This window comes from Girardinichthys multiradiatus, chromosome 3, assembly GCF_021462225.1.
Source record: "Girardinichthys multiradiatus isolate DD_20200921_A chromosome 3, DD_fGirMul_XY1, whole genome shotgun sequence".
Classification (NCBI taxonomy): domain Eukaryota; kingdom Metazoa; phylum Chordata; class Actinopteri; order Cyprinodontiformes; family Goodeidae; genus Girardinichthys; species Girardinichthys multiradiatus.
In genome coordinates, this window is record NC_061796.1 from 18,528,544 (window position 1) to 18,552,411 (window position 23,868).

The window sequence follows — 23,868 nt, forward strand, 5'->3', positions numbered from 1 at the left end:
CAATGAAGAAGTATTATAGAAAATCTTGATAACTCATTTACAAGACAGACTATTTCATTCCAATACTTTCTTTATTTTCCTTTATTTTTTTATTTTTGAACTCCTCAAAATGTAGTTCATATAAAGAAAATACAAACCTATGATTTATTGTTACTTTAGAGTTAAATCATTCATTCATTCATCGTAACAGTTCAGTATCCTGAAGAAGTCTTTCAGTAAGCAGTGATTATGTACATTGGGACCAGAGGGGATGTCCCACTGTGTGCCTGTGTGTGAGTGAGCAGTCAGTTTTACACAGTTCTGCAGTTAAACAGGACTTCCCTAATATTTCAAAGCAAAGACAAAATGATCACACAGTTCAGATTTTAAACAGTCTTTTTATGTTTGGTATAATTAGCACAATTAGCAAGGTTAATGTAAAGTAGACATTTACATTAGCTGCCAGAGTTTAAAAAGCCTCCTCTTAGATCTATGACAGATAGAATTTGACTAATTTGGGGTAATACGATCAGCTTCCTGTTATTTGCTGAAGTCAGCCTCTATTTACTAGGGGCATCCTAAAGGAAAAGCTGAAATCCCTCTGACATGAAAAGGGAGTTTCCATGCCAGAGGCTTCTAAACCTTTTTGAGCTTCCTGACTTACTTCATACACCTCACTGATACTGAATATAACTGAGAGAGAGTAGTTATTGGAGCAACCTGTTAACCTATCCCAGGTGTGGTGCATTCACTGATTGGGTGGAAAAAGAATTTGATTTTTAGTTTTTGTAAAACTGGCCAATTTTGGTCACCAATCCTTTTCTCAGCATCTATTGTACAAAACATTTTTCACTATTTTTCTATAAATCTTACGTTACATGTATCAATCAGCTAACAGAATATAATTGTGGTTTAGGTAGCTGTTTGGCACTAAATACAGACTATTGAATATTTGTAATACTTTATTATAAAGATTTGTAACACCAGCCTATAGTTTGAACACATTTGCTTTTCTTTGTAGTATAAATATATTGTAGACCTTTCTGGCTCAGCTCTGCGTAATATGGCTATTTGAGTGAAGGGTTACAGTATTGTGCGAAGTGTGTGTCATTGTGTCGCTTGTATGTGTTCTGGGTGTGTGTGTGTGTGTGGAATGGGGGGGGGCTTGTGTGGCCTTGTGTCTGGTACTAACTCATCCGGCTATTAATTGTGTTAGCACCGCAGCTGTTTGCATTGGCCAGATTGAGAGCAGCGCTACAGGGCCCTTCTGCTTCCCTCCACTGGGATGAGCTTCCAGACCTCCTCATTCCCACTGATCCCAACAATGCGTTTCATTTCCTCTGCATCTCATTCCGTCTCCTCATCCTTTACCCCCACTCATTTATTTGTGATCAAGCTTGCATTATATTTCTCTCTATGTTCTGCTTTAGACCAAGCGGTTACTTCTTCTCTTTTTTTCGCTACATTTAGAATTACTACATGAATGTCATCAGTTAGAACTCATCTTCATCCTTTCACCAGCCACCTTCATTGTTCTTGCAGAAAATGGCTGAAAAGTTTGGAATCATGTGAGTTGTAGTCACAGTGTTAGGGTCACATTGACCTTCTCTGGGCTTTCCACCAATAATCTTTTAGTTTACTTTAGTCCAGGTACAACGTAAACAATATTTGTGTTTTTTAATGTTAATAGAATTCTATGTTTAGCGCATGAAAAGTCGATATAAGGTCAGCCCCAGTAATGCTAGAGTAGTTACACATCAAAACATCCTTGGCATTTGTCTGATAGCATCTCTGATCATAACTGATCCCCCTACTGAGTGTGTTATGCTGGCCCGACCAACCTGTCTTTGGTTATGTGGCTGGCTCGGCCCAACAGGTTGCCATGGCTCCAGTCTTGGTTGCCCATCTGCCCCTGGCATCTGTCTGCACATCTGCTTCACCATGGACAGCCAGGGTGGAGCCCAAGGAGAGCCTCCCCTCTAATTTTTTTTGCATTAAAAGCCCTGTTGGAGGCTGACTTTAGCTTTGTTAATGAAATGTCAAAGAAATGAACCCCCTGTCTCCCTTTGTGATAGAATAGTGAGTCCTTATTGTATTACTCCTGTGTTCATGCGAAGACTTCTGCGGTTCCCAATAATAAAATTAACATGGTTTTTTCTTTTGTAAGTAGGTTATTAAACATAGAGTCTTAGAAATTAAAGATATGATTAAATTGTTGGTTGCAGATCTGTAATTATACTAAATGCAGTGAAGGAAATTAGTTGGATTTATTTGGGGGACAGTTGTCTGATGAAACAATGCCAAGAAGGAAAGACATCAGCAGTGTTTTTAGTCAATCTGGGAATGGTTATAAGGCTGTTTTCATACAACTCGCACTTTATTTCACAGTGAGAATAATTAATCAATTAAAAAACATTTAAGGAGTAGCCTGTCTTCCTAAGAGTAAATGTCCCAACCCATGAAATGACATCCAAAACACATCTTGTAATCTACTGGTCTAACTTTGTTGTATATTAAATAATAAAGTTCGCCGATGTGCAAAACACTGAACAAATGTTGCTGTCTGGGACAATTTTCCAGGAGGAAGGTTTGGCAACAAGACTCTGGTTGACTGAGTTACATCTGAATGATCCATAAGACGTCTGGAAAAATCCGTTTTGGACAGATGAGACCAAAGTAAACAATGTTTGGTTGTGTGCAAAGCACAACGTTTGGAGAAAACTGTCAGACTTGGTGGTAGCGGTGTGATGATTTGTTTTTGGTTTGCAGACTGCAAGGATCTGGGTACCTTGCAGTCACAACGATCTCCTCTGTATACAAAAGTATCCTAGAGTCAGATGTGGAGTCGCCAGTGGACAGCTACAGCTTGGCTGATGCTGTGCCATGCCAGCTGAGAAATAATGCTGGAAAGAAGAGGGAACCAAACCCCTTCATATGTGAGTGACTAATTGTTATTGAGATAACGGCTGCTATAGGTTACTGCTGATAAGGGTGGTTCTACAAGCTATTCAGTTGAGGATGGTGCTTAGTTTATTACGGCTCTGGGTCAGTTCTGTCTTTGCCCCTTCCCATCTCAGTTTTATACCCATGTGTTGCCATTTCATCCCTTTCATTTGGCATCAGAAACAAACCATTTCGTACACCTGTACTAAAAACAAATTCAATTCTATTTTACTACAATACTTTTTCTTTGCAGCTCAGTATTTTGATCAATTTTGGCAGTAAATGATCACAGAAATGCATATATCTAATGTATAATTAACATTCATTTTCTGAAAACCTGGCTGTGCCTTTGATACTTTTAGCTCCCGACTCTAATGAAATATGACTAATTATGACCTCTGATGAAACTAAATCAACTGTAAATGACCTAATGCTGGTAGATATTAGGTTTAAGAGTCATAAAATCACATTTCCTTGCAGTGGAGCATGAATAGATAATAGAACATCACTTGAACTACTGGTTGTCAAAGCAGGTATGAGACGTCGCCCTGACATGTGGTTGGTGTAGGTGCTCCATCTGAGAGCTACATTTTGTATCTGGCAAAAATCCATATGTAAAAAAGAACCGGCACCAGTGCTTCACAAAACTTTTCATTTGGGGTTTCTCTTTATACTAAATATTGTGTGGAAGCAGTTTTTGTGCACCTTTGGTTAAACTTGGGTTTTAGAACCATTTTAGCACCAAATAAGCTCCAGATATTATGTTCAGATACATGAAACCATAAAACTGAAAGAGGGCGTACTTTGTTTTTGATATATCCATATAAATCCCTCATGCAGAGTTGTGCCAGTTCATATTGTACACAACAGCGCAGCCTTCACTGAAGTTCATTTGCCTGATCGTCTGTCCTGCCGTTTCTAACACGCGTACATTGTCTGTGTAAACTGTGAGCTGTTTCCAGCGTCGATATTGCCCAGCAATGAAAAGCCCTTCACTGAACACAATACATTCACCTTTTGTTTGTGTTTCTTGTGTTTTCAGTTTTTTGTTGTGAGGGAGTTCTTTCTGACTTCATTCAAGTGTTTGTTTTGTTGTCTGCCAATAATTGAGTTTTTATTAAAAGTTAAAGATTCACCTCCACCTCCACTATAGGGCTGTTTGACGGTCCTTTTATTCTTTTTGTTTCTCTGTTCTTCTTCTTTTTCCATGCAGTCTTATAGTTTTGTTTTGTTGCAGAGCTCCACGCTTCAAAGGATACCAGCAGCAAGACAGCCAGGAGCTTCTGCACTACTTACTGGACTCCATCAGAGTAGAGGAGACTAAAGTAAGTTTCCTGTTAGTAAATTAAGAATCAATTTAACAAGGAATCTTGTGCTAAGTTCTTTCAAGGTTTGCAGATGTTTAAAGTTTTTCATGGCAAAGGCCTTGAGGTTTAGACAAAGCATTCCCTGTACTTTTAGCATGAGCCCAAAGCCTCACAGAACACCCAAGATTTAATTGTCTTCTGTATCTTGTAGTGGAACTCACAGATAAACTCAGCAGCTGTAAAGGAAAGTCTTGTGTTTTACACTCAAATATATTTAAGCTGAATTGGTAGCTGTTCACAAGAGAATGCTAATAGTTTCTTAAGGTCACTTCTTGAAATTTGTAGCAGATTATTTGTGGGGTTGCTGATTTTAATAGCAGCAAAATTATCCAGAACTTGAATGTAAATTGCTGTAATCTCAGATGATGAGGTTTGTTTTTTACTGAGATATACTGATCAGAATTTCTTTGGTACACGTCTGATCTGCAGTTTTTGTAAAGCTTTGACCTGATTTAAGGTGCCTCTCAGTTATGGCCGGCGCATACTCTTCAAGATCAGAGAAACTGGTTTGTTTCTCACCGTATCAACAACAAATGTCAAACAAGAAACGCACATCCAGACCTAGTGGAAAGTCTTCATAAGTGATACGGTGATACTCAGTGATACGGCATAGGGCAGTGTTTTAACCATGCCCTCTTGATAGTACTAAACAGATATCACTGAAGAAGAAAGTTCTGCTCAGAGGAGTAGCTAAGAACATGCTACTTCGTCCTAGAAGAGGGAACAAATGTTCTGTTCTTGCAGAGTTTGTGCAGACATTAAGTGGATTTTTGAAGTTATTGGTACAGTGACATCAGCCCTTTATGTGAACAGTGTTTTAATGCAGTAATCGTATTGGAAGAACTTTAAAATTCCTCTGGGATAACTTTTTTGTGTGTGGAATATTTGTGTTTGTATAACAATATTTAATTTGCTTTTGATATGATCACCGAATTTTCTCTCAACACCCATATTTTTGGCAAACATGGAGGTCCCCCACCCTCCCTCGACCCCTTCACAGGCAATTAGGAGACCACACAGCATCTCTGTGGAGGGCCCACCAGTGACCACGTGAACCAAGGAGGAGAAGTTAGCGGGTGTGTTTAGTAGTCAGCCTAAGGCCCAGGAGGGGCAACAGGCTGGGCTCCCTCTGCTTCTATTCAAACTTGTGAACGCCAACAGTTGTGCCACTTAGGGGACTCGCAAGTGGCACTACCAGCATCATTGTGCGATCTTGGGAAACCCACAGCTGCTGAATGAGCTCCAGGGCCGTTCTATTGTGCTCGAGGGTCACCCAGAGCCCCTCCAGCACACACAAACACACACAATCACCACCAATCCAATCAAGGAAGCAGAAAGGGTGTGGGGGGGGGGCTTCTCCATTCATCCACTCAGAAACAAATTTTTACTGCTAAAGTACAGTGGCATTTTAAACCCAAATTGTGGGATATTTTTCAGTTGAAGCAATTTGTTTTCCAAGCAAATATAATCAAATGTAAAACAGAGGAGAATTAAAGGGGCTTTTGTTACTTTGCAAACCAACAGTGGTTTAATCACAGTTAAAATGAATCAAAAGTATTATTTAAAAAAATTAACACTGCAATACAAATATGAGATGAACACATTCGTTCTGTGGGGATAAGTCAGAAAGAGCCTGGTACTTTTTCATTGTATGTCGCAAAGCTTCCAGCAGCCCTAAGTGTTTGTGTTGATTGCCCATTAGTATCACAGTTCTGAATATGCTAATTTGAGCCCAGTCAATTATCACCAATTAACCGAGATGGGAAGTATCTCCCTCTCCAGGCATCATCCGGCCTTCTTCGCCTCATCTTTGCTTTAGTGCTGCTGCCATCTACCAGCAACCCTCCTCGGACCCGACGACCCCTCCCGTTGGCCCATCGTCTCCGGGACAGTGCACCCTTTTACTGTGGGGAGGGAAGGAGATTATGGGGGTTACTGGTAATTAATCAGTAGGCGAGCCACAGCCTGGTTTGACTTTGCTGGCCAGGCTAGGATTAACAGGGCTTTTTGACCTAAATAGCCAGTTCAGTGTGTGGGTCGTGGGACAATGGGGGTTTATTGGTCATGACTCAGACATAGACTATGGCCTATTATCTATTGATTGGTGCTTTACAGTGGCTGTGCCTCTTCACAGCTCTCTCACCAACACACTCACTGACCTTGTCACCTTCAATGAGGGGGCCCTGCATAAAATCTGCACACACACACAGTTCATTAGGAGATTTACATGTTAACCTTTGTAGACAAGCACAATAATTATTTTACACTAATGATGCCTATAATGGGTATACCTGTCAAACTCAGCTGCAGGCTAGATTCTGATATTTCACTAATGGGTGTAACAACACAAGACCCCAGCCACCCCAGCTATCCACACAGAGAAAAAGGACCCCCACAATTTTGTTTTTAGTTTTCCACTTTGTTTAAATGTCTGAACACCCTTTTAAAGTTTAACGGTCACCCTTTCTTCTTTCCTGCAGAGGGTGAAAGCAGCCATTTTAAAGGCTTTCAACAATCCCACAGAGAAGACGGCAGATGAGGACACCAAACTCCAAGTCAAAGGTTGATCAAACATCACTACAAAGATGCAGAAGATCTATATTTCCACCTTGTGGTGGTAAAGGATAATGCAGTTACATCTGCAGTTATGCCCATCTTTTCTAGACAATTAATTTTTTTGATTATGGCATCATTTTACTATGCTATGGAGAAATTTAATAGAAAATTGTGCATCTTCTGTCTACACACTTATCTGTGCTAAGCTAAAACATTTTACGTGTAAATCAAATGCTGGATAAAATAACTAAAACCTTTGTCTTTTTTTTTCCATTAGCATTTGGAAAAGAAGGTGTGAGGATGACCTTTGTTGACCGGATCTTTGTGGGCGAACTTACCAACACAATAATGTGTGAAGAGTGTGAGCATGTAAGCGTGAGCGCCAAAAAGTGGGGCGTAGTTTAATGTGCCATGCTGGATACACCTTCTTCAGCCAGTTAATGAAGACAGAAGCAGCTGTTTCATTAATGTCGTTCCTTCGTGACGTAGCGGGGTAAGACCGGGTCTTTGATACAGGGGACCTGGGTTCGATTCCCGGTTGCCTCAGGAAGGGCATCCGGTGAATGAACTCTGCCATGTCTATGTGCAAGTTTTACTGACTTGCTGTGGTGACCCCTGAATAAGGATAGCAGCTGAAAAGACTCCTCTAGCTATTTAATTACTTTGGAACCTTTGCAGAATTTGTCATGAACTACTTTGTCTCTTTATTGTTTAGTTTTCTAGCTTTAAGTGGGGGGCTATTAGATTATCTCTTAACTGTAAAGGCATTCCCTATTAGCCTCATTTGTGGCAGATTTAAAAAAAAATCCAAAGTCAAGACTGCTTAAAAAAATCATCAGCTTCTTCACCAGAAGTGGGACCCATTAGGCATTTCTAAGTTAGACATGTGCAAACATATTGTGGATACTATAATAGAAAAGAAGTCTCAGGAAAACAAAGAAAAAGCACTTCAAGGACCAGCTCAAACACCGACTGTTTACAGCAGGCACTTACAGTAAAAGTCTGGCTATTTAAAAAAGGGAATGCCACTATGAAAAATAAAGCAGATGCCTGCAGGAAGAGAGCGCCAGGTGTGGTGCCAGAGAGAGAAAAAAGCAGGAAAACTGCAGCTTCTCCTCTTAAATGGGCTCAGATTCTGCAGCTGAAGTTCAAACTCCTGTGTAGCTTCACTCATGTGGAAAAAGGATAAAAGCCTGTGTTTTTAAAAAAAATAATTGAAATTAGAGACATAGAAATAAACTCAATCTCAAAGCTGAAAACCAGCAAGGCTCCAGGCATTGATGGATACACTTTTCTAAACTGCTTAGGAAACGACTGATCCCTCGGCTAAAAAATACTTTTAACAAGGTACTAAAGAAAGGAAACATTCCAAGTTCCTGGAGGAAAGCCTTCATTTCAGTTACCCCTAAGGAAGCAAAGGATAACCTGTACCACACTAATTATGGACCAGTTAGTGTTCTTAATCTAGACTAGAGGTTATTTACTGCCGTCATGGCCAGAAATAATTGATTTAGACCAAACTGGGTTCATAAAGCAGAGACAGACACAAGTTAATGTTAGGTGCACATTGCGTGTGACGCAAAATATGATTAAAACTAAAATAGAAGCTGTAATATTGGGACTGGAGGCAGAGAAAGCTATGGACTCTGTCAGGTGGGACTTCCTATATAAGGTGCCACAACATTTCGGCTTCTACAATACATTTATTTGCAGTAAAAACTCTTCTAAACCTATGCAGTCCTTTTTATGTGGTGGGGTGGAAAAAGTTAGATTGTACCATGTCACCCATGTTACCTTTACAAGCCATTATAAATGATAACACCTTAGAAACGAGTGGAATCCATGGCTGGGTTTATCCCTCAATGTATGGAATGAGGTTATATCCAAAAATGGGTTAACAGAGTAGAGTAGATTAGTGAGAAGGATTGTACATGATTCCCATTTTATACCTATGAGTAGGTGGGGAAAAGGTCCGAAAATATTTTGGGAGTTCATTACACAAGAGAATATATGAGGTTTTGAGGACTTAAAGAAGCAATATGGTTTATATAGTAAGGATTTCTTCAGATACTGAGCAATTAATAACATAAGATTAATTTAGATGAGCTCATTAAGATTTTTATTTTAGCATTTAAATTTTTCCTCTAATCTGTTAAAAGGTTTAGGTGAGATATTTAAGGTGAGAAGAGTAAGGAAAAAACAGAGAACTGGAACAGAAGAACAAACAGCCAAACCTGACTTTGTTTTTTAAGGTTAGGCTTATAGAGGACTGTAAATCATATTAAGGTTGTTTTAATTGTCCATTTCCTGTCCAGATTTCCTGTGCTGATTTTCTTGTTTGCTTTTTTCTATAGGTAATTTTACAGATTGTAATTTGTGGATGTATATTAAACTCAATGAAAAATTCAATTGTTAGCTTGTAGCAACTATTAAGTCTCTTAAGGGTGTAAGGGTCTCAAAAGAATTACAAATCAGCAAATCTACTGTAAAATTCTGAAAATTGTCTACAAGCAGAGGACATTTCCAAACAACCGCCAGTATGCCCAGGTGTGGCAAGTTTAATCCAAGAGCAGACTGCGAAATGCTAACAGAAGTTCTCAAAAACCCTTTTACGCTGGGAGCAAGCTCTAGCTACTGTTGATATACCACCATTCTCCAAGTTACACACAAAGAGAAAAACCTGAAGGCCGGACTAAAGTATGGAAGGAATGTACAGGAAGACAAAGACTTTTGGAGTGATAATCTTTGGACAGATGAGTGTAAAACTGAATGACTTGGACACCAGAACAGAGGACATGCTTTGCATGAACCAGTTGCAACATTTCATCCTCACACTAGCTGTGAAGCATGGCGGCGAAAGTGTCATGGTTCCGGATTGCTTTGCCGCATCACGACCTGGCCCCTTCACCATCAAAAAATCCACCATTAATTCTAGCGTTATATCAGTGAGCGTTTAAGGGAAACATGAGACCATCTGTAAAGCTATTATAGGCGAGGCAGAACTGGACCCTGCAATATGACAAGGGTCCAAACCATGAAGTCTACCAAGAATTAGTGAAATGGAACGTCCTGGGCTCAGTCGAAGCCCAGATCTTGATCTCATTGGGATACTGTAGGTTGACTGGAAATGTCTGAAGATGCAGGAAACCTCTCAAACGTCCCACAGCTGAAAGTGAGGAGAGACCAATGTGAGAGACAGAGACGATGTCAGACTGGCAGATGGCTACAAAAAGTGTCTCGCTAACGCTATTTCAGCCGCAGGGGATAACGCTAGCTATTGGGACTTGTTAACCCTTTATCTTACCTTGGCAAAAGCAGTTTGCTTTCTATATTTAGTTTAATGAGTAAACAAGGTTAAGTTTTGATTTTTAAATGGGTGCAAAGTCATTTCCATAAAAAATGATTGGACGTGGATATTTTCACCATAAAGAACTAAATATTCACGTGGAGTTCCTATTTTTTTCATGACTGCATATTGAGATTTTGTGTCATATTTATTTTTCAGATCTCAACAGTAAAGGAAGCCTTTATAGATATCTCTCTACCCATCATAGAGGAGAGGGTGAGCTGCCACAAAACATAATCATTTGATTAATGTGTAGAATGAGGACTGCTTAATACCATCGAAAAGAATACTAGCTGTTTACTAGAATTAAAAGTTGCTGTTATTAATGTTTTAATAATAGGTTGACTGTATTTGTATTTTTTCTTACTCCCCCTCCTCAGATATTAAAACCATCCAACCCAGGTCGCCTGGGGAAGGGCAGCCGGGAGCAGGACATCCATGCAGCTCACAGTGACCAGGTTGTTTCAGCAGCGCACTCTGCCAACAAGAACTCCAGGAAGCTTAGCGGACCGGTGAGGCAGCACAAAGTTTTCTTCAGTTTTCCAGTCAAGAATCAGATTCATTCATCTTTTTTGAACTTGTTGCCTAAAACGCCAAGTCTCAATCATTGAGCATCTTTTCAGGTTCTGAATCAGACATTTTAGACTGATGTAAAATTATTTGGAATTTCATTTTTAATAGACTGGCTACTTAGATACTACTAAGTAAAATTTATATGTTTCAAATCAAATGTACACTTTTTCTTGATAATTCTTAAACTCTCTGGAAAAGTTTGATTTAAGTCATTTCCTGATCTTATTAATTATGTACAAGGAAATTCAGTATGAAAAAATACAAACATTTCTAAACCCTTATTCAATCCATCCATCCATCCATCCATCCACCCACTCACTTACTTAAAAATGAGCCCAGGACTGACAATGCCAGAGTCTGGAAAGTACGGTATTTTGACATGAAAAATGTCCAGGAACAAAGAATTACAGCAAAGAGCTAATTGGTTTCACCCTTGGGAAAATAGAAATCTTTTAGTTCGTCCCACATCTTTTCTACAAAAACAAACCTCCCGAGAACAGACATTTGCTGAGTCCTAGGCTCATACTTTTTTAAGGCTTATGTCATGTATGCTTAAAAACTTTTTATCTTACCATGCAGTAAAATAGCACGTTACATTACATCACTATTTCACTTAACTCACCTGTAAGATTCTGGCTGCTCTAGTATCAGCTTTTTCCTGACCGTTAATATTTTGTGCGGGCCGGAGTTTCTGGGAGTCGGTCTCAATGTGCTCTTTCAACACAGGTTTAACACGGTTAAGAAACGGTTAAAATGTTCTGACAGTGCGTCACCTTAAACACACATAGGTTTGTCATTTGTTTCTAAAGATATCTAAGTCCACTCATAGTTTTCCAATAAAACACATTGTACTGCTCCTCCTTATGCGGCACAGTTTGCTGAAGCGCTAGACTAGATTTAGCCTGTTTTCTTCAGATTCTGATGATCCAGCTCATAACTGATCTCTTTTGGTCCCAGTTCACTAAGCGTAGAAAGCTTGATCAAAAAGTTGTTCTCCTGTTTTAGAAACTTAGCACTTTGCTTTTGAACGCTATAACATTTATTGGCTAGTGTTTCAGCTGCTCTCTGTGTTCTTTCTTCCAATATGAATGTTATCACAAAGGCTGAAATTCACTTAGATTGCTAGAGAAAGCCCAGTTTTGTTAGATGAAGAAGGTAATGTTTACTGCCTAAGCCATTTAGACGAAACTAGGCCCTGATTTTTAAAAACTGCCTGTGCAAAACGCTGTTCCCTGGCTCACTGGTGGTGGGGATGACATAATCACAGACAGCGGATCAACTACAGATATTAGGAGTCGGGTTGTACCAGGGACTCTTGAAGCTAATTATTTAGAAATATTCTAATCTGACCCCATCTAAAACTTAGGATATTTTTTGGATGCGAATCTGTGAAAGGACATAACATACCTTGTTTATTTCGCTTACAGAAGCAACTGAACAGGAGATCTTCCAGCTCTGTGGAGGAAAAAGGAGCATCCTGTGGTGCTGAGCGAGTCGAGGAGGAGGCGGTTGCTGGTGGATTAGCACGCGGCGTCTCTGTGTGTAAGATGGCAGCTGCAGGCAGCTTGTCAGACGGCAGCGAAAGAGATTCGGGCGCCCAGGACAGTAGTAATGACGCAGACAGCGAGGCCTCTGAAAGTGAGTGGGCCCCACGTCCTTCCAGTCATGGCCACGGTCACACGACGCCATCATCATCCACATCCACCCTCACTCCTTCCCCTACACCTGTCTCTTCCTCCTCTCCCGCATCATCATCAGCTTCCACAAAGCAGTGTGGCGCTGTGGGGAAGCTAGTTACCGCGGTTTCTAAAGTCAACCTGGGCTTCTCTCCTGGGGACATGTCCACTTCAACTCACTGTTCTCCTGAGGAGCAGGGAGAGACTCAAAGCCGAGATCATCTACATCATCAGCACCACCAGGGAGCTTTCCAGGCACTGTCCCACAGTTACACTCCTACCTCCAAAGAGTGCTCCATCCAGTCCTGCTTGCACCAGTTCACATCTGTAGAACTGCTGATGGGCAACAACAAGCTTCTCTGTGAGAACTGCACTGAGCGCAGGCAGAAGCAGCTGCGCAAAAGCAGCTCCACAGGTGAGACAAACACCGCAGTCCAAACCCCAACATGGCTTTCTGCAGATGAATGTTACAGTGTAGCTTTTGACCAAAACAATTTATAATGTTTGACAGATTGTTTATTGGAAATTTAGAAAGAGATATCAAACAGTATTTGAAAAATATAGAACCAGGATAACTGAATAAAAGGATTCATGTCGACTTAAGCTAATATTAACTAAATGTAATGCTTACTACTCTCCTTCCACAAAACTTCCCCCAGTAGTTTAGGTAAATGAAAAAGTACTACATCCTGACCAGGGTGTTTTTCCAAGGTAAGATTTTACCAAGCAATTCGATTTTTCCCGAGTCGGTGCAGTAGAAACGAAGAATGGCCCAAGAAAATAAACATGTTTTTTGGAAACGGTTCTTGCAGCTTAAATGCAACTTTTGTTGCGATCTATTGCTCTCAGTGACTTAAAAACCTGTTTTTCTTTTAAACATATTATTTTATGATTAATATGTTAAGAGTTGCATTGATTGGACTGTATGGGACTGAATTTGAACCTAGCCCATGTATTTTATTCTGTTTAGGTCCCTCAGATGACTTCTATTAACTAAACAGTCAAACATTTCAATGATTTTTCCATAGATAAGAAAGTAGAGAAGATTTACACCAGTGCCAGGAAGCAGATGCTAATATCCTTGCTGCCTCCTGTGATCACATTGCATCTGAAACGCTTCCACCAGGTAGGCAGCCCCAGGCTCCTGTTCAAATCTTCATTAGTGCTGCTATGTGGTATATGTCTTAATTCTGTATTTGTGTGTGTGTGTGTGTGTGTGTGTGTGTGTGTGTGTGTGTGTGTGTGTGTGTGTGTGTGTTTGCGTGCCTGTGTAAAGGCAGGGATGAACCTTCGGAAGGTGAATCGCCATGTCGATTTTCCTCTCATCCTGGATCTGGCTCCCTTCTGCTCTGCATCTTGCATGGTAACATCGGCATATTTCTGCAGCTCAAACATTCACTTATTACTAAATCTTAATTGGGGAAACATCAATTATTTTGTATTTATTTAAATCTACCAACCAGATTTTTTATGTAAAATCGGTCAAATTCTCTTTTGGTGTAGTTTGTGGCCAATAGAACTACATTTCTTGATTAGTTGTCTATTTGTTTTGCTTTTTTGTTGTAAATCTTTATGTCATCATGATAAAATGCCCTTCCCAAAAACAAGCTCCTACACACACATCCCTCTGGTGACATCACATAAGGCATAACGCAACAGATTGTGGACCCTTTGAGGACCTCCATTTGTATTTTATTTGTTTTTTCTGTTTAATTTATATGTTTTAAATCAAATTAAATCGAAGGTGTTTGCTTGGGTTCTGTAAGGCTACAACAAGCTGTTCTGTTAGCACAACGTATGGATTTCAAGAAAACTTGCTAGCAATAAAGCACATGAAGGCAGGTAGTGAAGAGGATCAGGGCAGACTGGAGTGGACAGATTTATTTATCCAGTATCTATAGCAATCATTTGCAGTAGAGTTGCTCAGTTATGGAAAATTAGTTTATTGTATTATCAGTTATTTCTGGTAAATATTGAAATCACACCTACTTAAAACGATCACTCATCAAATTTGGGAAAACAATCCATGGCCATCATTCCAGTCACCCCCAGTAACCTAATGTAAAAGAAAAAAATCCCATCGTTGTTAGCAACAGAGAAGTTGCTCAGGTAAGCTAAGGTAGTATAAGTCCATACTGCAGGCAATGCCTCTAAACTGGCAAATAATGTAACTATTTGAGGTAATGCAAGCAGAAAACACCATTTATTTATTTTATAAGCAGTGAATTTGCGCAGAAATCAATCAGATTAAAAAATTCAAACTGGAACATGGGAGAGGGCAGGTTTATTACTGCGGGAAACTGTTGGACGGATGGAGAGTACAACTGAGGCTGGTAATAAAAGCAACACCTTGGACTGGAGAAAAATAACAGAAATAATATATTTCATAAATTGAAAATGTATTGAAATCAAAAAACAGATAAATAGAAACTTAAATCTCTTTATTACTTAAAATATGCCCAATTTTATCCAAAGATGGGCTTTGAGATGGACGTACCACCACCAGCCAAATAAAAGGCCTACCTCAGCGCCAGACCATCGGACAGCCCGATTGCAAACCCACGAGATGAAATTTCTCAAGGAATGTTTTCCTCCGCTGTCAAAGCTTTTGAGATTCATTTACTGTGGGTCCATTGCACCATCAGAGAGAGCATTTAGCGTCTGCGCGTGTATTTTAGAGGGAAGCTGCAGTCGTCTGACACCAGAGTCTCAGCAATTTACTCTTTCAGCTCAGTAATTACAAGTTAGACAGACATCCCAGGTTAATTTAACTGTTATATTCATAGTTATTTGTGTGTTGTGAGCCATTGTTTTCTATTAGTGTTCAGCAATTCCAAACTTAGCCTATTTTTAAAATGCCTCTCAGGGGTTTCATCTGTTTTTGTGATGTTTGATAGCTTTTCTTATTTATATATTGTCTCACTGCAGATATGGTATTTGTGGTTTTTGGCCTCCGTTCACAGGAGAATTTGTGGTTCAAAGAGGAGAGATTTTTGTTAAATATTTAAAATGTATTCTGCTCTTGTTTAGCTGCAGTAAAACAGTACAGTGCAGTGCATCAGTTAAAGTGTGGCCGGGGGGTGTGATTTATTTATTTATTTTTTTGCAAATACGGAGTGAGCGGGAGGAAAACAGACAGACAGCGGGATAAAAAAAAAACGGGCTCTACTCCAGTGCGTTAGAATCCGTTAAAATTTAGCAATAGTTGTGTGATTGCCATACTGTTTACTAATGCCTGCTGATTGGCTCGATTCTTCTTCCTCTTTTGATGTCTTTAGACCAAAACACACAAAGGAGAATTTGCAGAATGGTTTCAGAAACTTGGTAAATTGTGAAAAGCTGTAGTGGAAATCCACATTTCATTCCCCAGCTGTGTTCTTATTTTCAGTGTACATTTATTAGTGTCAAATTTCTGGTTAGATTTCAAGCATCTAAATATAACAGTCCTTTAATGTATGAATATGAGATGATTCCCATTTTACTTCAGTAGGTTTAATGTCTTGAATGACTTTGCTTAGATTGAAACCCGAAAACTTTCTGTTTTGTGTTTTCCTTTTCTTTTTTCCACCATTTCCAGAACCTGGCTACTGGTGAGCGCGTCCTGTACAGCCTTTATGGGATCGTTGAACACAGCGGCTCAATGCGAGGCGGGCACTACACTGCATATGTGAGAGTGCGTGCCCCTCAGAGGAGAACAGAACAGCGCCACAAAAACCTGTCAGGTCAGGGGTCAGATTTTTTGCAATCTGTTATTACTTTTTGTTCATCTTTGTCTGTGGAAGCTTAGTGAAAGAAGCCAAGGTTTGACTGTTTTGAAGATTGATTAAATTGAGATCTTTTTTTCTCATTTTCTCCTTTGCTCAAGGAAACTGTGCAGATTAACAAAAGCAATCCCTGAAAGGTCACTGGAAACCTAAGAAAGCATGCACCCCTGCTGCTAACAGGCTAATGTTAAGACTTGGTGTGTTCTAGTTGGATGTCTGTGATGGCACTGAGGTCCAAACATGTTGGAATAACTGCAGTCTGGTTGGGTCTGTGATAGGAGCTTCTAACAAAAGCTCATCTGTCACAGTAGTTCTTCTCTCTACTCTAGCTGCTCTACTTTAAAACAATGCTGCAGTGCAAGTACCACATTGTGAAGCATCTGAAAATAGATTTTGAAGCATGACATTTAAATTGTGCCTCATATGCCAGGTCAACCAGTCAAAGGCTGAATATGGAAATCTAAATAGAGCCGAGGTGGCATCTCCAAACTAAGACTGTAATATTCACTCCGTGTCTGTTTGGTCAAATAAATGTTGAAGCTATAAGGTTGCCTTCAAGTAATTCATTTAAAATCTGTCTTTCTCTTCAGGATGTTTCACCTTGCAGATAAGGACCTGTTTTAGAGAATGACTTCGGCCCTCAGCTTAGATGTTACTACCCTAAAAAACTGTCAGAACAACGTGCCATTCTTAGGCCTTACAAAAACATTTCAACGGACTCTGGCTAGGTCCAGTTTCCTCCTTTCATTTATTTACTTTCTTGTTATGAAAGGCAGGATTTCTACAAGGCCTAAACCTGAATAATCTTAATTGTCGGCCTTCAAGTATGGATTTACCCCAGGTTCTTATTACTAGGTCTTAAATTAGGTTCAGCTGAATATTAAATTTGCAATGAAGCTTTCTGTGTGTTGTTGGAGTTGTATAAAAGAACTAAAAATCATAAAAAAAACACCAACTTATGTTGACCAAGTTTTATTTAGCTTGCTTAATATATCCAGGAAGTTAAATATTTAAGTATTTACTAAAAATGTTTTTTTTTTTCATAATTTATGCACTGTGCTGTGAAAAAGTATATGCCCTTTCCAGATTTCTCCTTTTTGCCTTTTTTGTTGCACTCAAATGTTCAATATCCAACAAATATTGCCTGAGTAAATTCAAAAAGCAGTTTTCCAATGAGGATTTCATTTATTAAGGGACAAAATTTATCCAAACCAACCAGACCTTATGTTTCAAAGTATTCGCCCCCTAAACCTGCTACCTGATTGTGCCCCCCTCTTTGTGGCAACCACCATTCAGCATTTGTAATATCTGGCAAGGAGTTTTTTTGGTCCACTTTGCCAATTCCATCACATTGGTGTAATTAAATTATCTCCAGATGTTAACAAGGCTACACCAAAACTCCCTTTTTAGATGTGAGCCAGTTGGAGTTACAGGAGGGCGCTGGATCGTTATCCTACTGCATAACCCAGGTACATTACAGCTTAAGGTCAGGAACTGATGGCCAGACATTCTCCTGGAGGATATTCTGCTAGAGAGCAAAATGAATTGTTCCATTGATTACGGCAAGTTGTTGTGGTACTTTGCTGAATCTTGGGTATCATCAAAATGGTGTTGGGGGAACATGAGGCAGGCCGTTGCGGTATTTTTTGATCAGCCTTTGGAACTTTCCCCTGGATGCCGTGATTCTTGCCCAGTCTATTTTATTATTGGGAATCATGAACCCTGGCCTTAACTGAGACAAGAGAAGCCGGCAGTGCTTTAGATGTTGCTCTTGGTTTTTGGTTACCTCCTGGATGAGTTTTCAGTGTGGTCTTAGGGCATTTTTGGTAGACTGTTCATTCCTGGGAAGGTTCATTACATTTTCAGTTTCCCTGCAGTTAGGCTCTCAATGTGATTCACTGAAGTTCCTTAAAAATGGCTTCGTAACTCTTTTCAGACTGATTAATGTCAACACTTTGTGTTTCATCTGTTTTTGAATTTCTTTAAATACATCTTAATGGCACTGTTTTTGGATTTAAATTATATTGATTATACAAATGTTAACTTCATAACGTACACAGAGTTGACCTAAAACCTATGAGAACTCACTCTGAGACAGATGAGTTTTCCAATTTCCAGTTTTTTCTTGATTTCTTGGTATTTTCAGAATGTCTGAAAATACATTCAGAAAATGGCCTTAGGACTTGATGACACTGACACTTTTCATGTTTTTAGGTGCAAAGGATGCCAGCAGCAGCTGCCAAGGCCAGTGGGTGTACGTCAGTGACACCACCGTTCAGACTGTACCAGAGTCCAGAGTACTCAGCTCTCAGGCATACCTGCTCTTCTACGAGGAAATGTTGTGATGTCCTCAGGCGATGCAACTCCTCTACATATCTCTACTTCTTTGTATTTATTTTCAGTAAAAAATCCTTTCTGTTTGAATACATAAAGACAAGCAAAAGGGGAAATATTTATCTGTTTATTTAATTTACACAAATGGGCATTTGCAAATGCTAAGGTTATGCAGGTAAAAAGAAAACTAAATGCCAACATTATCCAGATCTTACATAGATTTTCATTTCAGATCCTGACTTAAAACACCCACCATTAGACAGAAAGCTTAGGAGAAAGGTTTGGATTGAACCTGAGCTGTTTAGTATGTAGAATTTATTAAGGTATAAAATGCATGATGGAGTTTGCAACCATAACAAACTAGCAGAAGTATCCCTTCCCAGCTGCAGTCTGCAGTGACTTGATGTCAATAAATAGTGTGTGGGCACACGTATCAGAGGGTGACTGAGGTAAAGACTAATGAATGTAGCTGAAAGGGTCTATGTATAGCAGTTACAGGAAGTATCTTAATGAAATGATTCAATCTAACTTGTCTGTATTGTTTGCACTTATAAACAAATGGTCTCATTTAGCCAATAATATCGCCAGGTTGCTCTTCAAAGTTCTAGTTTGTCTGCAGCTCCTTTAATGTTGCCGCCAGCTGCATCCCATGATGCACCTGCAAGAGGAGAATCAGCACCACCAACTGTTTACATTAAAACATTAAAAGTCATAAGACCACCGTTGGTGTATTATGGCAGGTATTAAAGAATAATTGTCAGCTGAACACAGAAGGTCCAAGTTGGTACATTTTTTGGGTTGTTTAGTAAAACTGGCATAACGACTAATCAGCTAATCCTCAATTAATGATCTCCACATCCCTTGTTAAACATCAGTAAACTATCATATTAATCAGTTAGGACTTGTGTTTGGATTAAATAATTTTTCTTTTTTTAAAATAGGATTTATGTTGCTTCCAAAAGTTAGTTTGAGGTATGTGTGCCTGTTTGTCCTGGTTCACAAAGGAAAACAACATATTTCACAATGAGTCACGGTGAGTTTAATCTGCATTCAAACACAGAGAAACGTGGAGAAGACGCTCCTTCAATAACCCTGAAAAATATGATTTCTGATGGACCTTTTAAAGAAGAACCAAGCAGAGGTTTTGTGGCTGAAACGGATTTTAACCGATTCAGATTTTTTATTAAGAAATATAATTAACAAAATACTTGTTTTTTTTTTTTTACTTTCTTCATAAATTGAAAATGTAACTGTAAACTATGAAATCTTTACAGTAAAATAAAACAGATTTCCAAAAAGACAACTCAAAGTTAGAGTTGTAACTCACTGCTTCCTACTATATAAAAGTGCACCATACCACAAGATGTTAACCCAGCTCTATCCGACTTTTAATATTTGAAACTAAATCTCAGACTTACAGGTATGTTAGCTTGCTAAATAATTCATTTATTTAGTGTAACTATAAAGAACCTTGACGCAGCCTAACTGATTTTTTTATATATCGGGAACAAAGGGTTGTCACACTTTTTGTATGAGAGAGCAGTTGCTGTTATACAGCTCTGCAGTCAAGTTGGATTATTGGGCTATTTCTGATCAAAATAGCCCAATCGAGGCCAATTGAGTGTAAAGTCAGCCGACTCTGCTCATCTCTCAATTTCTCTTTGCATCCCTTTTTTTTTTTTTTTTTATGTACGGTAGAGAGAAAACAATACAGTATAAGACAAAAACCTATTGGGTGAACGCAGGTTGTTTTTGCATTGGTAACACTGAGAAACCCACTAATATTACCAATGGCTACAGTTACATTTTCATCATGAACCGTTTATGTTTAATGTTACTGGAATCTGTTTACCACAACTACAACAGTAGTTGATAAATAAATTAAAACTGCTACACATAGGACCTTTAAAAAACAGCGCAGCAGTTCTTTTAAAAGCCTGCTGGCTCTTTATTACATTAGAATGAATAATTATCAGACTATCTGTGAAACCAATCAGCCAAAGACAAGTTTACTTTACTGTATGCAGTGTTGTGAGATCATCAGTGCGGCGTCACTGCGCAAACAAACATAGACAATGTTTATTAAATCAACAGGACCACATCTGCCTTCATTGTGTTTGGAACTTGCTGAAACTATAAGCGCACAAAGAAATCCATAATGATGTGTTTTACAGAGCAGCAGATGTTGTCTTCCTTCATGTTGTCACAGAGATAAAAAATAAATAAATAAAACTTTGGCTTTAGGCCTTATTAATAAAACAGGTTTGGAAAAATGTGCAAATGAATGTATTGCTTAATCCTGGAATCAGACTTTTTTTTTTTTTTTTCTTGCTCTCCTATCATTTGCTACAAATGTATAAAGAGCTTTCAGACTATCGGGTCAGAACCTCAAGAGTTGTGTTTTTTTTTTAACAAGGATGAATTCAGTGCCTCTGCTTCCACATTGAGAAACCTGTGTATGGTGAGAATGAAATGTATGCAGAGGGTAATATAAAACAGGGATATGTATGTTTAATTTATGTACATTGGAGTTTACTGTTGGCAGAAACAGTATTTATGTGTATTTGTACATAAAAGATGCAGTACAAACTCATGGTGCTTTGGGCGGGAAAGATTTTTGTTCTCTGGAATGGAAAGCAACAACAAGTGAAATTCTGTAACGCTTCAAATGTTTTGGAATGAGTATAAAACGCAATGTATCAAAATAAATCAGATTTAGGAACTGTACAGTCTGCAGGACTCCTATATTTTTGACTTTCAGCTTTTTATGGAACATTGCTAGTGGAAGAGAGATCACAACAGATTTCATGTTTCCTACTTTGAAGCTGTTGTCTTGCGGTTTTTCTGTCCATGCTGTCACTGTGCATCCCACCATGCCATATTCCACCCATCCTGGCCTGTTCCCGGCCCTGACGGGTGCAAATCCGCACTGCTTCGGAACATGTCGCGAGCTGGTGAAGAGGAGGTGGGTGTGGAATCATGAAAAGGGCAACGTCGAAAAGCATCGCCCCGCATGTCCTCTGACTCTCGCACGCCGTGACATCCCTGTCACACAGCTGGAACATTGGGACCGGTTGTCAAGCGGCCACCAACAAAAACAGCAAATCCCTCCTGAAATGTGTTTGTCTATTTCTAAAAGGGGCAGGAGGGTTTCTAGCTGGAGGACAAGCTGCTGAGGCATTTGACATGATTTAATCTCAGTTAATGAAATGTGCCCTCGCCCCCTTTCTGTGAGACACTTGCATGAAAGTAATAAGGTGCTGCTGGAGTGCTGCCTTACCAGCAGTGGTGGTTAAAATTGTCTTCACCATGCCGTCTGCTGTCACTGTCAGCCTTACCTCGGCAGACGCATACACCCAGCATTCAACACATTTTCTTTTGCAAACATCAACACACTTGGACTGCACATGCCTCGGGGCTTTGTTCTTTCCAGAGTGCTGTTAACGACCAACACAGCACAAGACAGCAATGAACAACACCTGCAAAACCCTTTTATCAAAGGATGTCAAGTGATTACTTTAGATGGCTTTTAAAAAGATTTGTATGCTTTTAATATTGTAGATTAAGCAAATTGATCACTAGCTATAATGTAGTTTTTTGACATCTTGAAATATTCCACAGAATTAGTGTCAGCTCTGAGATGCCTGCACATATAGGGGTTGGACAATGAAACTGAAACACCTGTCATTTTAGTGTGGGAGGTTTCATGGCTAAACTGGACCAGCCTGGTAGCCAGTCTTCATTGATTGCACATTACACCAGTAAGAGCAGAGGGTGAAGGTTCAATTAGCAGGGTAAGAGCACAGTTTTGCTCAAAATATTGAAATGCACACAACATTATGGGTGACATACCATAGTTAAAAAGAGTACAAATTGTTGGTGCACGTCTTGCTGGCGCATCTGTGACCAAGACAGCAAGTCTTTGTGATGTATCAAGAGCCACGGTATCCAGGGTAATGTCAGCATACCACCAAGAAGGACCAACCACATCCAACAGGATTAACTGTGGACGCAAGAGGAAGCTGTCTGAAAGGGATGTTCGGGTGCTAACCCGGATTGTATCCAAAAAACATAAAACCACGGCTGCCCAAATCACGGCAGAATTAAATGTGCACCTCAACTCTCCTGTTTCCACCAGAACTGTCCATCAGGAGCTCCACAGGGTCAATATACATGGCCGGGCTGCTATAGCCAAACCTTTGGTCATTCATGCCAATGCCAAACGTCAGTTTCCATGGTGCAAGGAGCGCAAATCTTGGGCTGTGGACAATGTGAAACATGTATTGTTGTCTGATGAGTCCACCTTTACTGTTTTCCCCACATCCGGGAGAGTTACGGTGTGGAGAACCCCCAAAGAAGCATACCACCCAGAATGTTGCATGCCCAGAGTGAAGCATGGTGGTGGATCAGTGATGGTTTGGGCTGCCATATCATGGCATTCCCTTGGCCCAATACTTGTGCTAGATGGGCACGTCACTGCCAAGGACTACCGAACCATTCTTGAGGACCATGTGCATCCAATGGTTCAAACATTGTATCCTGAAGGCGGTGCTGTGTATCAGGATGACAATGCACCAATACACACAGCAAGACTGGTGAAAGATTGGTTTGATGAACATGAAAGTAAAGTTGAACATCTCCCATGGCCTGCACAGTCACCAGATCTAAATATTATTGAGCCACTTTGGGGTGTTTTGGAGGAGCGAGTCAGGAAACGTTTTCCTCCACCAGTATCACGTAGTGACCTGGTCACTATCCTGCAAGAAGAATGGCTTAAAATCCCTCTGACCACTGTGCAGGACTTGTATATGTTATTCCTTAGATGAATTGACGCTGTATTGGCTGCAAAAGGAGGCCCTACACCATACTAATAAATTATTGTGGTCTAAAACCAGGTGTTTCAGTTTCATTGTCCAACCCCTGTATATGCCACTGCTATGGAGTTTACATGTTACTCAAATGTCACTGCAATGACTCCATCCCATGCTATAGATGAAGATTCACTCACCTCAGCATACATTCTAAGACATCAAAAGAGACATAACAGATGTGACGGGACTTGATTTTCCCAATCTGCCAAAGAACACAACTGGCCTAAAGAGTAATGGTGCAACATTTTGTGGACTGATGGAAAAAAGGTTGTTCTCTTGTAAGTAGATTTGTTATTGAGCATTTCTGTCTTACATAGAATGTTATATGACTTTTTAGAAGTGCTTAGAATTGATAAGAAACAAAGTTTTTCTGCCCAATCTTAATAGATAGATTAATAGACTCAGCTATACCTTTTATTGGCAGTTTATCTCCTAGATGCTGATTGCTGCACTCAGTTC

The 23,868-nt window shown here is 39.7% G+C and overlaps 1 protein-coding gene across 3 annotated transcripts in view; it reads left to right on the forward strand.

Annotated features, from left to right (window-relative positions):
• The window catches only part of usp45 (ubiquitin specific peptidase 45), a 47,570-nt gene extending 26,305 nt beyond the window's left edge, over positions 1-21,265 (forward strand). For all 3 annotated transcript variants that reach the window (XM_047360780.1, XM_047360782.1, XM_047360781.1), the window contains exons 9-18: positions 4,160-4,247; positions 6,770-6,851; positions 7,123-7,214; positions 10,351-10,407; positions 10,572-10,703; positions 12,192-12,855; positions 13,469-13,566; positions 13,717-13,803; positions 16,018-16,162; positions 18,419-21,265. In XM_047360780.1, the coding sequence (XP_047216736.1) occupies positions 4,160-4,247; positions 6,770-6,851; positions 7,123-7,214; positions 10,351-10,407; positions 10,572-10,703; positions 12,192-12,855; positions 13,469-13,566; positions 13,717-13,803; positions 16,018-16,162; positions 18,419-18,549 (1,576 nt within the window). In that variant the 3' untranslated portion in view covers positions 18,550-21,265. The remainder of the gene's footprint in view (positions 1-4,159; positions 4,248-6,769; positions 6,852-7,122; positions 7,215-10,350; positions 10,408-10,571; positions 10,704-12,191; positions 12,856-13,468; positions 13,567-13,716; positions 13,804-16,017; positions 16,163-18,418) is intronic.
• Positions 21,266-23,868: the final 2,603 nt, after the last annotated feature.